The sequence below is a fragment of the Balaenoptera musculus genome, chromosome 4 (genome assembly GCF_009873245.2).
Source record: "Balaenoptera musculus isolate JJ_BM4_2016_0621 chromosome 4, mBalMus1.pri.v3, whole genome shotgun sequence".
NCBI lineage: Eukaryota > Metazoa > Chordata > Mammalia > Artiodactyla > Balaenopteridae > Balaenoptera > Balaenoptera musculus.
The window spans coordinates 130,904,688-130,922,415 of NC_045788.1; the positions used below are offsets into that span (position 1 = coordinate 130,904,688).

At 36.7% G+C, this 17,728-nt stretch overlaps 2 protein-coding genes across 2 annotated transcripts; both read right to left on the minus strand.

Moving 5' to 3' along the window:
* Window positions 1-379: 379 nt before the first annotated feature.
* On the minus strand, window positions 380-610 carry LOC118894074 (keratin-associated protein 6-2-like). Its single transcript, XM_036849721.1, has one exon. It carries the CDS (start codon window positions 608-610, stop codon window positions 380-382), a length of 231 nt encoding a protein of 76 aa, XP_036705616.1.
* Window positions 611-6,523: 5,913 nt separating this feature from the next.
* Window positions 6,524-15,719, minus strand: LOC118894075 (keratin-associated protein 21-1-like). Its single transcript, XM_036849723.1, has 2 exons — window positions 15,598-15,719; window positions 6,524-6,656 (listed from the first exon to the last, which is right to left on the minus strand). The coding sequence occupies exons 1-2, from the start codon at window positions 15,717-15,719 to the stop codon at window positions 6,524-6,526; spliced, it is 255 nt and encodes an 84-aa protein (XP_036705618.1).
* Window positions 15,720-17,728: the final 2,009 nt, after the last annotated feature.

A 17,728-nucleotide genomic window follows, 5' to 3' on the forward strand; every position in this document is an offset into this window, starting at 1 on the left:
CCCAACTTTCAACAGAAGCCATAACATCTCAAAAAATGACTAATTCACAAGCAAGTACACAAAGGTTTGTTAGAAACAATGCACCTTTTTTATTGAGAATAAGTGATTTCCCCAAATGTAGGATGTTAGGATCATCAACACAGTCATAACAGGGAATCAGAGATTAAGGAAGTTAAAGGCTAACTTTCAGACAATAAGCAGACGCTCTCATGGAACCTCAAGCCACAAGGATGTCAATCTAAAAATGGGTAGTTGGAGGTCAAAGCCTCTGTTAGGCATGTAGTTTCCTGGATATAGAAATCATGGGTTATAGATCCTTGAATCTCATTATCTTTAGATGTGTCATTTCAGGTACACACGAGGTTTGGATGGTGATGTTTTAGCAGCAAGAAGAATAACATCGCCTATAGCAAACTGGCCAGTAGCTGCGGTAGCCTGATTCATATCCACAGCCATAGCTTGTTCCATAAACACAGCCATAAGGGGAGCCATATCCACAGCCATATCCTGAGCCATATCCAGAGCCATAGCGTGTCCCATATCCACAGCTGTAATAGGGACTAAATCCACGGCCATAGCCACAATAGTTGCCGTAGTAGTTGCAACACATGTTGTCAAGGAAAGTGGATTCAGGTGGGTTGCAAGAGGATGTTTCTGAAGTGTGTGTGTCGTCTACTTCCCATGGACCTTTATATACTGCCAGTAATTGGCAGAGCATACCATTCATTCCTTGACAACAAATATTTAAGCAACCATTATGTGCCAGTCACTGTTGACAATCAATAATGATTTGCTTAGACTATCTTGTTATTTTGGAGACTTCATTTTATTTAAAGAGCATCATTTTAATATGCTCTGCCAAAGAATTGTCTTTGTAGAATCATGTGCCCAGTAACTTGTACCCATTTTCCAAACTTCCTATCATTTAATATATATCTTATATTAAAAGTTTTGGTTGGAAATGTTAAACAAATATTGCTCCTTTTTGTCTTTCCTCTTTACTTTCACATCTGCGTCTGTCCACATGAACACAAAATTTTTCTGTCCATTTTCTTGAATCATTGCAACTTCTTACCAGGCTTTTCCCCCCCAGATACCTACATGCCAGGTATTGAATCTCATCTTGTGTAGAAACCAAAGATGCTGCTAATTCTACAGGGCACAAAACAGCCCCCAAGAAGAAAAAAATATCTGTTCCAAAATGTCATTAGTGCTATGAATAGAAATCTTGGTTTAGCCCTATGCATTTATAAATATGCTTCTTATATACCTATAGATGTTTAAATCCAAACATACCCTATCTACCCACTCTAAACAAATACTTGACCTTTCCATTACCAAACATGTAGTCCAAAAAGTATAGTTTTTGTTTGTTTGTTTGTTTGTTTGGGGAGATTTTTTGCTTATCTTACCTTTATATCACCTTTTTCAGAATTAGACAGTCTCCAAAATTTAAGTTTTTTTATTACTATTGAAGTATAGTTGATCTACAATATTGTGTTAGTTTCAGGTGTAGAGCATAGTGATTCAGTATTTTTGAAGATTATACTTTGTTAAAGGTTATTAAAAGATAATGGGTATAATTCCCTATGTATACAGTATATCATTGTTGCTTATCTACTTTATATATAGTAGTTTGCATCAGTTAATCCCACGGCCCTAATTTGGCCCTCCTCCTTCTCGATTCCCTTTGGTAACCACAAGTTTCTTTTCTATACCCGTGATTCTTATTCTTCTGTTTTGCATACACATTCACTTCTATAATTTTTAGATTCCTCATATAAGTGCTATCATACAGTATTTTTCTTTCTCTGCCTGACTTTTTTCCCTGTTTGACTTATTTCACTAAGCATAATATTTTTAGGTCTATCCATTTTTCTGCAAAGGACAGTATTTCATTCTTTTTTATGGCTGTGTAATACTCCATTGTATGCATTGGATATATTCAATCATCTGTTGATGGGCACTTGAGCTGTTTCTATCTGTTGGATATTTTCAATAGTGCTGCTATGAACATGGGAGTGCATGTATTTTTTCAAATTAGTGTATTAATTTTTTCCTGATATATACCCAGGAGTGGAATTGCTGAATCACATGGTAGTTTTATTTTTAGATTTTAAGGAATTTCCGTAATATTTTCCCTAGTGGTAGTACCAATTTACATTCCCACCAACAGTGTATAAGCGTTCCCTTTTCTCCTCATCCTCTCCAACATATGTTAGTTGTAGATTTTTGATGATAGCCATTCTGACAGGTGTGAGGTGATATCTCATTGTTGTCTTGATTTGCATTTCTCTAATAATTTGTGATGTTGAGCATCTTTTATTATGCCTGTTAGCTGTCTGTATGTCTTCTTTGGGCAAAATGTCTGTTCAGGTCTTCTACCCATTTTTTGATTGGGTTGTTTGGTTTTTTTATATTGAGTTATTTATATAATTTGGATATTAACACCTTATCAGTCACATCATTTGCAAATATTTTCTTGCATTTCATAGGTTGTCTTTTCATCTTTTCAACTGCTTCCTTTGTTGTGCAAAACCTTTTAAGTGTAATTATGTCTCATTTGTTTACTTTTGCTTTTTTTTATTTACTTATTTTTTTGCCGTAGGACACAGATCCAAAATAAATAAATAATGCTACAATTTATGTCAAAGAGTGTGCTTCCTATGTTTTCTCCTAAGAGTTTTATATTTTCAGGTCTTACATTTAGGTCTTTAACCCATTTTGAGTTTATTTTTGATATGGTGTGAGGGAATGTTCTAATCTCATTGTTCTACATGTTGCTGTCCAGTTTTCCCAGTACCATTTGTTCAAGAGACTGTCTTTTCTCCACTGTATATTCTTGCCTCCTCTGTCATAGATTAATTGATCATAGGTGTGTGAGATTATTTCTGGGCTCTGTATTCTGTTCCACTGATCTATGTGTCTGTTTTTGTGCCAATACCATGCTGTTTTGATTACTGTACCTTTGTACTATAGTCTGAGGTCTGGGAGGGTTGAATGTCCAGCTTTGTTCTTTTTCTCTAAAGAGTGCTTTGGCAGTTGGAGGTCTTTTGTTCTTCTAGTTTTAGGAATATTTTTCTATGAATGTTAGAATTATTTAATGATTATTTGTTCTAGTTCTGTGAATTTTAGGATTATCTGGTCTAGTTCTATGGAAAATGTCAAAAGTATTTTGATAGGGATTGCATTAAATCTGTAGATTTCTTTTGGAGGTATGGTCATTTTAATAATTTTAATTGTTCCAATCCAAGGACACAGGATATATTTCCATTTCTTTGTATAATTTTCAATTTCCTTCAGTGCTATACTTTTCAGAGTATAGGTCTTTCACCTCCTTGTTTAAGTTTATTCCTAGGTATTTTTGATGCAATTTTCAATGAGATTTACTTTATCTTCCTAATATTTTATTATTAGTATATAGAAACACAACAGATTTCTGTATATTAATCTTGTATCATGCAACCTTCTGAATTCATTTATTGGTTCTAATGGTTTGTGGGTGGAGACTTTAGAGTTCTCTATATAAAGTACCACATCATCTGCAAATAGTTATGGTGTTACCTCTTCCTTTCCAAACTGGATATTTTATTTCTTCTTGTTGTTTGCTGTGGCTAGGACTTCCAATTCTATGTCAAATAGAAGTGGCAAGAGTGATGTGATCATCCTTGTCTTATTCCTGAATGTAGCAGGAAGGCTTTCATCTTTTCACCATTGAGTATTATATTGGTTGTGTGTTTGTCATAAATAGCCTTTACTACATTGAGATATTTTCTCTCTACACCCACTTTGATGAGCGTTATTATCATAAATTGGTGTTGAATTTTTTCAAATGCTTTTTCTGCATCTATTGATGTGATCATGTGATTTTTGTCTTTTTTTTTTTTTAATGTGGTGTGTCACATTGATTTACTTGCATATGTTAAGCCATCCTTGTGACCCTGGAATAAATACAACTTGATCATGGTATATGAACTTTTTCTGTACTATTGAATTTGGTTTGCTAAAATATTGTTGAGGATTTTGTATCCATATTCTTCAAAAATATTGGGCTATAATTTTCTTTTTTCTGTAGTGTCTTTGTCTAGTTTTGGTATTGGGGCAATGGTGGCCTTGTTGAATGAATTTGGGAGTGTTCCTTCATCTTCAATTTTTTGGAAGAGATTGAGAAGGATAGGTATCATTCTTCCTTATATGTTTGGTAGAATTCCCCTGTGAAATCCTCCAGTGCTGGACATTTATTAGCTGGGAGTTTTTTGAATTACAGGTTCAATTTTACTTCGAGTGATCAGTCTGTTCAAATTGTCTGTTTCTTCTTGACTCAGTCTCAGCATTCTGTATGTTTCTAGAAATTTGTCTGTTCCTTCTAGGATGTCCAATTTGTTGACATGTAACTTTTTATAGTATTCTCTTGTCATTTTCTGTATGTCTGTGGTATCACTTGTTATTTCTCCTCTTTCATTTCTTATCAAAATTAAAGTAACTTTTCTATAGTAACAACAAGGAAATCCAAGTTGGAAGGGAGTAAAAACTCCAGAAGATGATTCCTTCTACTGGGCACTCACATTTTGAAACAAAAAATGAGTTGTGATGCAGTAGTTTATGGAATGCCTTCAACAGGAATTTTCACAAAGCTGTCAATTTCACTTTCTGAGAACATCAATTATTAGCCAAATTTCTTCCAGTTAATGAATATATCTTTTTTATGATATTGGTCACTGGTATAATCTGATCGCTCTGCTATTTTTAATCCATAACAATAGGCGTAAAGAAAATACCAATATATCTCCATTCCAATTTTTATTATTCTTCAATTTCTTTCTTTTTCTGTCATCATTTAAATTCAAAACTATCAATGTTATTTCACAAATTCTCTGGATTAGACACTTTATTTTTCAATACCACTGCCAACACACACTTTCTGATGACTATACTCCTGGATTATTGAAAAGTCTTCTATCTTTATTGAATTACTTCTAATACCTTTCAATTCAAACATCTCGATATTGATCCAAAACAAAAAATATATATATCTATTCTATACATCACTGAATAATCATCTCTCACAACAGTGCCTGGCACATGGTTTGCACTCAATCAATATTTCTCCAATAAGAAAATGTATGAAGTCAAACATTTGTGTGGCACATGTAACTTGTAGTATATTTGTAAATATTATCACCATTTTCTCATTTCCATAAAGCTGAGTGTCTCAAATGTTCTTTAACTAAGGAGTCACAACATTTCAGATTTTGAAGGTATGTTAAGAGCTAGTGTGTGAAGATTCTTTTCTGGATATACAAATTATCTCATACATACTTAATAAATCATATTTTTCCAAAACTTAGTTAACTTCTCACACCCCTTACACTTACTACTGTACTTTCCAGTCTTTCTTTGCAATTGACATCAGCTCATTTGTCACAAGTTCAAAATTCCTCCCTGAACTATCCCTCTAACACTTCAGTCCTTACTCTCTTTCCCATTAAGCTGTTTATTCCCCCCATCCCAACTGTCAGTTTGAAATTTTCTTAATTATTTTTTACTTTTTTATCTTCACATACTAGAATGTAAACATTGTGAGAGCAGGAAACTTGTCTATAATTTTCCTACTGTGTCTTCACTGTATAGAATGAGACTCTTTCAAAACTACTCAAAACCATTTGTCAATTAAGTGACTTGAATAAATTTCCTCAATCTCAATAAATATGTGCAAATAAATATATTTGCAATTCCATCATAAGCAGATGATACAGTAGAATAATTTTATTCTAACTTATCCTTTCCTAGCTCTCTTTTCTTCATGTACTTTAATACTTAGCTCTGCTTATAATTTCTCATTAATTCTGGCAAGTATCTCTTCAATTCCATTATTCCTTTAAGCACTCAGGCCACCTTTTCTCTACCTTAGACTTTGCATTAACATCCTGCTTAAAGTGTCATTCCTCCTCCTCTTTTCCCCTCCAGCTCCGTCCCATACACAGAGCAGTTTGCAAAGCACACTGAAATACTGTGAGATTTGTGCTTGAGTATGTGAGTGCCTGAGCATGTGGGATACGAGAAATAAGTGGAGAGGTATTATTTCTGATGCAAATATAAGAAGAAATGCTTATATTATATCAAGGAAAAACTCAAGATTCAGGCAAGATATTAGCCCAATTTTCAACAGAGGCCATAACACTTCAAAAAAGACTAATTCACAAACGAATACACAGAGATTTGTTAGAAACAATGAACAATTTTTATTGATAGCAAGGGATTTCCCCAACAATAGGATGTTAGGATCATCAAAACAGAGAATCAGAGATTAAGGTAGTAAAGGCTAACAATTGGAAAATAGGCAAATAATACCACCATGGACTTCAGGCCACAAAGATGACAATCTAAAAATTGGTAGCTGGAGGTCAATACCTCTGTCAGACATGTAATTTCTTGGATATAGAAATTGTGTCCTAAAGATCTTTGAATCAGCATTATCTTTAGATGTCTTTACAGAAGCGAATGGACCTTGGATGGTGATGTTCTAGTAGCAAGAAGAATAACATCTCCTATAGCAAACTGGCCAGTAGCTGCAGTAGCCAGTACCAGAGCCATATCCACAGCCATAGTAAGAGCCATATCCACAGTCATATCTTGTTCCATAGCCACAGCCATAATGGGAACCATATCTACAGCCACATCCATAGCCATAATAGGGACTAAACCCACAGTCATAGCTGTTTCCACACCCGTAGTCACAGGAATTGCCGTAGTAGTTGCAAAACATGTTGTCAAGGGAAGTGGATTCAGGTGGGTTGCAAGAGAATGTTTCTGAAGTGTGTGTGTCGTCTACTTCCCATGGACCTTTATATACTGTCAGTAATTGGCAGAGCATAACATTCATTCCTTGACACAGGCAACAAATATGTAAGCAACCATTATGTGCCAGTCACTGTTGACAATTAATAATGATTTGCTTAAAATAGCTCATTGTTTTGGAGACTCCAGTTCTTTTTTTTTTTTTTATCTATATTTTTTATACAGCAGGTTCTTATTAGTTATCTATTTTATACATATTAGTGTATATATATCTATCCCAATCTCCCAATTCGTCCCACCACTATCACACACACACACACTCCCACCCTGCTTTCCCCCTTTGGTGTCCATATGTTTGTTCTCTACATCTGTGTCTCTATTTCTGCCTTGCAAACTGGTTCATCTATATCATTTTTCTAGATTCCACATATACACATTAATATACAATAATTGTTTTTCTCTTTCTGACTTACTTCACTCTGTATGACAGTCTCTAGGTCCATCCAAGTCCTTACAAATGACCCAATTTCGTTCCTTTTTATGGCTGAGTAATATTCCATTGTATATATGTACCACATCTTCTTTATCCATTCATCTGTCGATGGGCATTTAGGTTGTTTCCATGTCCTGGCTATTGTTAATACTGTTGCAATGAACATTGGGTTGCATGTGTCTTTTTGAATTATGGTTTTCTCTGGGTATATGCCCAGTAGTGGGACTGCTGAGTTATATGGTAATTCTACCTTTAGTTTTTTTAAGGAACATCCATACTGTTCTCCATAGTGGCTGTATCAATTTACATTCCCACCAACAGTGCAAGAGGGTTCCCTTTTCTCCACACCTTCTCCATCATTTGTTGTTTGTAGATTTTCTGATGGTGTCCATACTAACTGGTGTGAGGTGATACCTCATTGTAGTTTTGATTTGCATTTCTCTAATAATTAGTGATGTTAAGCAGCTTTTCATGTGCCTCTTGGTCATCTGTATGTCTTCTTTGGAGAAATGTCTGTTTAGGTCTTCTGCCCATTTTTTGATTGCGTTGTTTGTTTTTTTAATATTGAGCTGCATGAGCTATTTATATATTTTGGAGATTAATCCTTTGTCCGTTGATTCGGTTGCAAATATTTTCTCCCATTCTGAAGGTTGTCTTCTTGTCTTGTTTATAGTTTCATTTGCTGTGCAAAAGCTTTTAAGTTTCATTAGGCCCCATTTGTTTATTTTTGCTTTTATTTCCATTTCTCTAGGAGGTGGATCAAAAAGAATCTTGCTGTGATTTATGTCATAGAGTGTTCTGCTTATGTTTCCCTCTAAGAATTTTATAGTGTCTGGCTTACATTTGGGTCTTTAATCCATTTTGAGTTTATTTTTGTGTATGTTGTTAGGGAGTGTTCTAATTTCATTCTTTTACATGTAGCTGTCCAGTTTTGCCAGCACCACTTATTGAAGAGGCTGTCTTTTCTCCATGGTATAATCTTGCCTCTTTTATCAAAGATAAGGTGACCATATGTGTATGGGTTTATCTCTGGGCTTTCTATCCTGTTCCATTGATCTATAGTTCTGTTTTTGTGCCAGTACAATACTGTCTTGATTACTGTAGCTTTGTAGTATAGTCTGAAGTCACGGAGCCTGATTCCTCCAGCTCTGTTTTTCTTTCATGAGATTGCTTTGCTATTTGGGGTCTTTTGTGTTTCCATAATTTTGTGCAATTTTTGGTTCTAGTTCTGTGAAAAATACCATTGGTAGTTAAATAGGGATTGCACTGAATCTGTAGATGGCTTTGGGTAGTATAGTCATTTTCACAATGTTGATTCTTCCAATCCAAGAGTATGGTATATCTCTCAATCTGTTTGTATCCTCTTTAATTTCTTTCATCAGTGTCTTATAGTTTTCTGCATACAGATCTTTTGTCTCCTTAGGTAGGTTTATTCCTAGGTATTTCATTCTTTTTGTTGCAATGGTAAATGGAAGTGTTTCCTTAAATTCTCTTTCAGATGTTTTGTCATTAGTGTATAGTAATGCAAGAGATTTCTGTACATTAATTTTGTTTACTGCTACATTACCAAATTCATTGATTAGCTCTACTAGTTTTCTGGTAGCATCTTTAGGATTCTCTATGAATAGTATCAAGTCATCTGCAAACAGTGACAGTTTTACTTCTTCTTTTCCATTTTGGATTCCTTTTATTTCTTTTTTCTCTCTGATTGCTATAGCTAAAACTTCCAAAACTATGTTGAATAATAATGGTGAGCATGGACAACCTTGTCTTGTTCCTGATCTTAGTGGAAATGGTTTCAGTTGTTCACCATTGAGAACAATGTTGGCTGTGGGTTTGTCATATATGGCCTTTATTATGTTGAGGTAAGTGCCCCCTATGCCTACTTTCTTGAGAATTTTTATCATAAATAAGAGTTGAATTTTGTCAAAAGCTTTCTCTGCATCTATTGAGATCATTACATGGTTTTTCTCCTACAATTTGTTAATATGGTGTATCACATTGATTGATTTGCATATATTGAAGAATCCTTGCATTCCTGGGATAAACCCCACTTGACCATGGTGTATGATCCTTTTAATGTGCTGTTGTATGCTGTTTGCTAGTATTTTGTAGAGGATTTTTGCATCTATGTTCATCAGAGATATTGGCCTGTAATTTTCTTTTTTCGTGACATCTTTCTCTGGTTTTTGTATCAGGGTGATGGTGCCCTCATAGAATAACTTTGAGAGTGTTCCTCCCTCTGCTATATTTTGAAAGAGTTTGAAAAGGATAGGTGTTAACTCTTCTCTAAATATTTTATAGAATTCGCCTGCGAAGCCATTTGGTCCTGGGCTTTTGTTTGTTGTAAGAGTTTTAATCACAGTTTCAATTTCAGTGCTTGTGATTGGTCTGTTTATATTTTCTCTTTCTTCCTGGTTCAGTCTCAGAAGGTTGTGCTTTTTAAGAATTTGTCCATTTCTTCCAGGGTGTCCATTTTATTGGCATATGTTTGCTTGTAGTAGTCTCTCATGATCCTTTGTATTTCTGCAGTGTCAGTTTTTACTTCTCCTTTTTCATTTCTAATTCTGTTGATTTCAGTCTTCCCCCTTTTTTTCTTTATGAATCTTGCCAATGGTTTATCAATTTTGCTTATCTTCTCAAAGAACCAGCTTTTAGTTTTATTGATCTTTCCTACTGTTTCCTTCATTTCTTTTTCATTTATTTCTGATCTGATCTTTATGATTTCCTTCTTTCTGCTAACTTTGCAGGTTTTTTATTCTTCTTTCTCTAATTGCTCTAGGTGTAAGGTTATGTTGTTTATTTGAGATGTTTCTTGTTTCTTGAGGTAGGATTGTATTGGTATAAACTTCCCTCTTAGAAGTGCTTTTGCTGCATCCCATAGGTTTTGGGTCATCGTGTTTTCATTGTCATTTGTTTCTAGGTATTTTTTGATTTCCTCTTTGATTTCTTCAGTGATTTCTTGGTTATTTAGTAGTGTATTGTTTAGTCTCCATGTGATTGTATTTTTTACAGTTTTTTTCATGTAATTGATATCTAGTCTCATAGTGTTGTGGTTGGAAAAGATACTTGAAACGATTTCAATTTTCTTAAACTTACCAAGCCTTGATTTGCGACCCAAGATATGATTCTACCCTGGAGAATGTTCCATGAGCATTTGAGAAGAAAGTGTATTCTGTTGTTTTTGGAGAGAATGTCTTCTAAATATAAATTAAGTCCATCTTGTTTAATGTGTCATTTAAAGCTTGCGTTTCCTTATTTATTTTCATTTTGGCTGATCTGTTCATTGGTTAAAGTGGGGTGTTAAAGTCCCCTACTATGATTGTGTTACTGCCATTTTCCCCTTTTATGGCTGTTAGCATTTGCCTTATGTATTGAGGTGCTCCTATGTTAGGTGCACAAATATTTACAATTGTTATATCTTCTTCTTGGATTGATCCCTTGATCATTATGTAGTGTCCTTCTTTGTCTCTTGTAATAGTCTTTATTTTAGAGTCTATTTTGTCTGATGTGAGAATTGCTACTCCAGCTTTCTTTTGCTTTCCATTTGCATGGAATATCTTTTTCCATCCCCTCACTTTCAGTCTGTATGTGTCCCTAGGTCTGAAGTGGGTGTCTTGTAGACAGCATATATATTGGTCTTGTTGTTGTTTCCATTCAGCCAGTCTATGTCTTTTGGTTGGAGCATTTAATCCATTTACATTTGAGGTAATTATTGATATGTATGTTCCTATACCATTTTCTTAATTGTTTTGGGTGTTTCCTGCCTGAAGAGGTTCCCTTAGCATTTGTTGTAAAGCTGGTTTTGTTGTGCTGTATTTCCTTCTCTTGTGTTTCCTGCCTGAAGAGGTTCCCTTAGCATTTGTTGTAAAGCTGGTTTTGTTGTGCTGTATTCTCTTAGCTTTGCTTGTCTGTAAAGGTTTTAATTTCTCCTTTGAATATGAATGAGATCTTTGCTGTGTGGAGTCATCTTGATTGTAGGTTTTTCCCTTTCATCACTTTAAATATGTCCTGCCACTCCCTTCTGGCTTGCAGAGTTTCTGCTGAAAGATCAGCTGTTAACTTTATGGGGATTCCCGTGTATGTTATTTGTTGCTTTTCCCTTGCTGCTTTCATTATTTTTTCTTTGTATTAAATTTCTGGTAGTTTGATTAATATGTGTCTTGGAGTGTTTCTCCTTGCATTTATCCTGTAATGGACTCTCTGTGCTTCCTGGATTTGATTGACTATTTCCTTTCCCACGTTAGGGAAGTTTTCAACTATAATCTTTTCAAATATTTTCTCAGTCCCTTTTTTTTCTCTTCTTCTTCTGGGACCCCTATAATTCAAATGTTGGTATGTTTAATGTTGTCCCAGAGGTCTCTGAGACTGTCCTCAATTCTTTTCATTCTTTTTCTTTATTCTTTTCTCCGGTAGTTATTTCATCTTCCAGGTCAGTTATCCTTTCTTCTGCCTGGGTTATTCAGTCACTGATTCCTTCTACAGAATTTTTAATTCATTTATTGCATTGTTCATCATTGTTTGTTTGCTCTTTATTTCTTCTAGGTCTCTTTAAAGGTTTCTTGTATTTTCTCCATTCTATTTCCAAGATTTTGGATCATCTTTACTATCATTACTCTGAATTCTTTTTCAGGTAGACTGCCTATTTCCTCTTCATTTGTTTGGTTAGGTGGGTTTTTACCTTGCTCCTTCATCTGCTGCTTATCTCTCTGTCTTCTCATTTTGCTTAATTTACTTTGTTTAGGGTCTCCTTTTCGCAGGCTGAAGGTTCATAGTTCCCATTGTTTTTGATGTCTCCCCCAAGTAGCTCAGGTTAGTTCAGTGGGTTGTGTAGGCTTCCTGGTGAAGGGGACTTGGATTTGGCCCTGCCTCTGCATGTAGGTCACCCTCTAGCGTCTATTCTTTGCCCAGACAGGAAGGGGTTAAAGGCGCAGCTGGTTAGGGGGCTCTCACTCACTCAGGCCGGGGAGAGGGAGGGGTACAGAATGCGGAATGCGGAGCAAGCCTGCAGCGGCAGAGACCTGTATGACGTTGCAACAGCCTGAGGCGCGCCGTGTGTTCTCCCAGGGTAGTTGTCCCTGGATCACGGGACTCTGGCAGTGGGGGCTGCACAGGCTCCCAGGAGAGGAGGTGTGGAGAGTGACCTGTGCTTGCACACAGGCTTCTTGGTGGCTGTAGCAGCAGCCTTAGTATTTCATGTCGGTCTCTGGTGTCCACGCTGATAGCCACGGCTCACACCCATCTCTGGAGCTCATTTTGGTGGTGCTCTGAATCCCCTCTCCTCACGTGCCCCAAAACAATGGTCTCTTGCCTCTTAGGCATTTCCAGACTTTTTCCCTGGACTCCCTCCTACCTAGCTGTGGTGCACTAGCCCCCTTCAGGCTGTGTTCACGCAGCCAAACCCAGTCATCTCCCTGGGGTATGAACTCCGAAGCCCAAACCTCAGGTCCCAGCCCCCACCGGCCCCGGCAGGTGAGCAGACAAGCCTCTCAGGCTGGTGAGTGCTGGTTGGCACCATCCTCTGTGCAGGAATCTCTCCGCTTTGCCCTCTGCATCCCTGTTGCTGCGCTCTCCTCCATGGCTCCAAAACGTCCCCCCTGCCCACCCCCTGTCCCCGCCAGTGAAGGGGTTTCCTAGTGTGTGGAAACTTATCCTCCTTCACAGCTCCCTCCCACTGGTGCAGGTCCCATCCTTATTCTTTGGTCTCTGTTTTTTCTTTTTTCTTTTTCCCTACCCAGGTACGTGGGGAGTTTCTTGCCTTTTGTGAAGTCTGAGGTCTTCTGCCAGCATTCAGTAGGTGTTCTGTAGGAGCTGTTCCACATGTAGATGTATTTTTGATGTATGTGTGGGGAGGAACGTGATCTCCACATTTCACTCCTCTGCCATCTTGAAGGTCCTCGAAGTGACCTTTTATGGTGAAAACTATGAAATCCAAGTTGGAAGGGTGTATAAAGTCCAGAAGGTGATTCATTCTACTCGACACTCACATTTCAACAACACAAAATGCATTATGATCCAATAATTTATGGAATGCTTTCAACAGGAATCTTCACGGAGCTGCTGATTTCATTTTCTGAGAGCATTTATTATTAGAAAATTCTCTTTCAGTTGAGAAATCTTTCCACCTATATTTTCTGATATTGTTCACTGCTCTAATCTGATCACTCTGCTATGTTTAATCCCTGAGAATAGGCATAAAGAAAATATATTTTCATCTCAATTTTTATTAATCTTCAGTTTCTTTTCTTTTCTGTTTCCCTTGACATTAGAAACTATCAATTCTACTTCATAAATACTCTGGTATAGACACTTTAATTTTCAATACCACTGCCAACACACCCTTTATGACCACAATATCCCTTTATTACTGAAAAGTCTTCTATCTTTATTGCATTACCTCTAATACCTTTCCATTCAAACCTCTGGATTTATCCATAACAACAGCAAAAATATCTATTCTGTGCATCACTGAATAACCTGCTCTGAGAATAGTGCCTGGCACATAATATGCACTCAATCAATATTTCTCCAATAAAAAGGGATGGATTAAGTCAAACACTGCTGTGTCAGTGTAAGGTATTTGGATAGATTATCATCATTTTTTAATTTCTTTAAAGCTAAATGTCTCAAATGTTCTTTAACTAAAGGAGTCACATTTCAGATTTTGAGGGTATATTAAGAGTTAAGATGTGAAGACTCTTTCCTGGATATATAAATTATCTCATACATGCTTAATAAATTATATTCTTCCAAAACTTAGTGAACTTCTCTCCCCCCCTTACACTTACTACTGTACTTTCTGTCTTTCTTTGCAATTGACATCAGTTCATTTGTCACAAGTTCAAAATTCCTCCCTGAATTATCCCTCTAACACTTCAATCCTTACTCTCTTTCCCATTAAGCTGTTTTATTCCCCCCATCCCAACTGTCAGTTGGAAATTTTCTTTTAGTTATTTTTTACTTTTTTTTATCTTCACATACTAGAGTATAAACACTGTGAGAGCAGGAAATTGCCTTTAAATTTTCCTACTTTATCTCCACTGTCTAAGATGAGACCCTTTCAAAATTACTCAAAACTATTTGTCAGTTAAATGACGGAAATCAATCTCCTCATCCTCAATATATACAAATAAATTCACTTGCAATTCCATCAAAATCAGATGATATTATACATATTTTTATTCTAACTAACTTATTCGTTCCTTTGTTCTTTATTCTCATGTATTTAACACCTATCTCTGCTTCTAATTTCTCATTAAATCTGGAATTTTTTTTTTTTTTTTTTTGGCAGTGTTGGGTCTTCGTTTCTGTGCGAAGGCTTTCTCTAGTTGCGGCAAGCGGGGGCCACTCTTCATCGCGGTGCGAGGGCCTCTCACTGTCTCGACCTCTCTTGTTGCGGAGCACAGGCTCCAGACGCGCAGGCTCAGTAGTTGTGGCTCACGGGCCTAGTTGCTCCGCGGCATGTGGGATCTTCCCAGACCAGGGCTCAAACCCGTGTCCCCTGCATTGGCAGGCAGATTCTCAACCACTGCACCACCAGGGAAGCCCCTCTCATTAAATCTGGAAAGTATCTCTTTCATTCCATTACTCCTTTAAGCACTCAGGCCACCTCTCCTCTACCTGGGACTTTCTCATGACTACCTGAATATGTGTCATGCCTCCTCCACTTTCCCTTCCAGCTCCATCCTAGACACAGTGAGATTTGCAAAGCATGGCTCTGAAATACTGTGAGATTTGTGCTGAGCATGTGGGATATGAGAAATAGGTGGAGAAGGTATTATTTCTGATGCAAATATAAGAAGAAATGCTTGTATTATATCAAAGAAGAACTCAAGGCCCAAAAAAAAGAGTTAGCCCAATCTTCAAAAGAGGCCATAACACCTGAAAAAAGACTGATTCACAAGCAAGTACACCAGGATTTGTTAGAAACAATGAACGATTTTTATTGAGAATAAGTGATTTTCCCAGCTATAGGATATTAGGATCATTAACACAGTCATAATGGAGAATCAGAGATTAAGGGAGTAAAGGCTAACATTTGGAAAAGAGTCAGATTATACCACCATGGAGCTTCAGGCCTCAAAGATGCCAATCTAGAAATGTGTAGTTGGATGTCAAAGCCTCTGTCAGGCATGTGATTTCTTGGATATAGAAATTGTGGGTAGCATCCTTGAACCAGCATTATCTTTTGATGTATTTAGTCAGAAGCAAACAAGGCTTGGATGGTGATATTCTAGCAGCAAGAAGAATAACATCTCCTATAGCAAACTGACCAGTAGCTGCAGTAACCAGTGCCAGAGCCATATCCACAGCCATATCTGGTTCCATAGCCACAGTCATATCCACAGCCATAATAGGGGCTAAATCCACAGCCATAGCTGTTTCCACAGCCATAGCCACAGGAGTTGCTGTGGCAGTTGCAACACATGTTGTCAAGGGAAGTGGATTCAGGTGGGTTACAAGAGGATGTTTCTGAAGTGTGTGTCGTCTACTTCCCATGGACCTTTATATACTGTCAGTAATTGACAGAGCATACCATTCATTCCCTGACATGGACAACAAATATGTAAGCAACCATTATGTGCCAGTCACTGTTGACAATCAATACTGATTTGCTTAAAATAGCTTGTTGTTTTGGAGACTCCAGTTTTATTTAAAGAGCATCATGTTAATATGTTCTGCTGAAGAATTGTCTCAGTAGAATCATGTGTCCCAAAACTGATAATCATTTTCAAAGTCTCGTTTCATTTAATATCTATCTTATAAAACAAGCTTGTTGGGGAATGTAGGAAATTTTTGCCCGTTTTTCTCTCTCATCTTTCCAAAAGCCCTGCTTCCGGCCATAGGAAAGGTAATACTCCTATCTCCTTTCTTGACTTCTTGCCAGGCTTCTCCAACCCTCTCAGTGTTCTGTACCTCCTCCATGTCCAACTCTCCTCAAATCCCTAGAAACAGATCAACATCTGATCATTCAAAGCCAAGCCCATCCACTGGAACAGTAAGTACTTATAAGTGTGGAGACAGTGTGCTGTATGTAAATGTTTCTTGTTATATTTCCTTCTTCCATGTACCAGGCAAAGTAAGGTCCTTCACAGGTGGGGCAGCCCTCCTTTCTCTCCCATTTTTTGTAGCTACATAAGTATTATCAATACCGTTGAGGAGACTTTCACAACCTAACCAACTTTATTTGGCTGAAGAATCAGAAACCTCAGAACAGAGTCTAATTTTTTTCATATGCAGATCTTATCAGAGTTTTGCATTATGAGAGATTAGTGCATTCCTCTAATTCGATAAATCATTCTTTCCTTCTCCTATCACTACTGTTCCTTGTATGTTTAGTTCAGAAGCTAAAGTTTAGTAGATAACATTGATACCTACAGCAAAAGCCCACCCTCCTTATTCATTCATGACATAAAGTAGTACAAAACTCAATTTTGCCCTGTATTTATACGTACATGAATCAGAAGTTCTCAACCGTCTACAAAAATTTTCATTGTGATTTTGAAATATAATGTGTCCCCTTTCTTCCAAATAATCCGATCACATTTACCTTTTCAACGTATAAAAGAGGAAAATAAGCATCATTTCTTCTGATATTAATGTTTTTCTTGCCACCTTAATTCTCAGCTAAAAAAAAAAATCTGTTTGCACATCAAAATTCAGATCTGTGATAAGTTCCTGCGAGATGCCTTTCCTCACTGCTAACGTCTGGATTGGATCATCCTCCTCTTGGCTCCTATGTGAAGATACATGTCATAGCACTTGTCAAGGTTTATTGAAACAATGTCTTGCCTCACTAATTAAAATATGTCACTCTATACCAAACATCCAATCTCTCCCTGACCAAACATTCAGTCTAAAAAAAAAGTGTTGCTTTTTTTGTTTGTTTGGGGGGAGGGGGTTGTTTGGTTTTGATTTGCTTGCTTATCTTACTTTCTAGGTTTTATTTAAATCAACATCTTCAGAATCAGGCAGACTCCAAAATTTACATTATTTTTTACTGTAACAACCATGAAATCCAAGTTGGAAGGGAATATAAGGTCAAGAAGATCATTCTTTTTACTGGATACTTGAATTTCAACAACAAAGGAATGAGTGGTGATTGAGTACTTTATTGAATGCCTTCAACAGGGATTTTCACAAAGCTGCCAATTTCAATTTTTGAGAACTTTCATTATTAGATATTTTTCCTTCAGAGAAATCATTCTACCTATTTTTTCTGGTATTGGTCTCCAGTCTAATCTGATCACTCTGCTATGTTTCATCCCTAACCATAAACATAAAGAAAATATATTCCCATTCCAATTTTTCTTATCCTTCAGTTTCTTACCTTTTCTGTTCTCCTTAAAATTCAAAACTATAAATTCTACTTCACAAATTCTCTGGAATAGACACTTTACTTTTCAATGCCACTGCCAACACACACTTTCTGGTCAC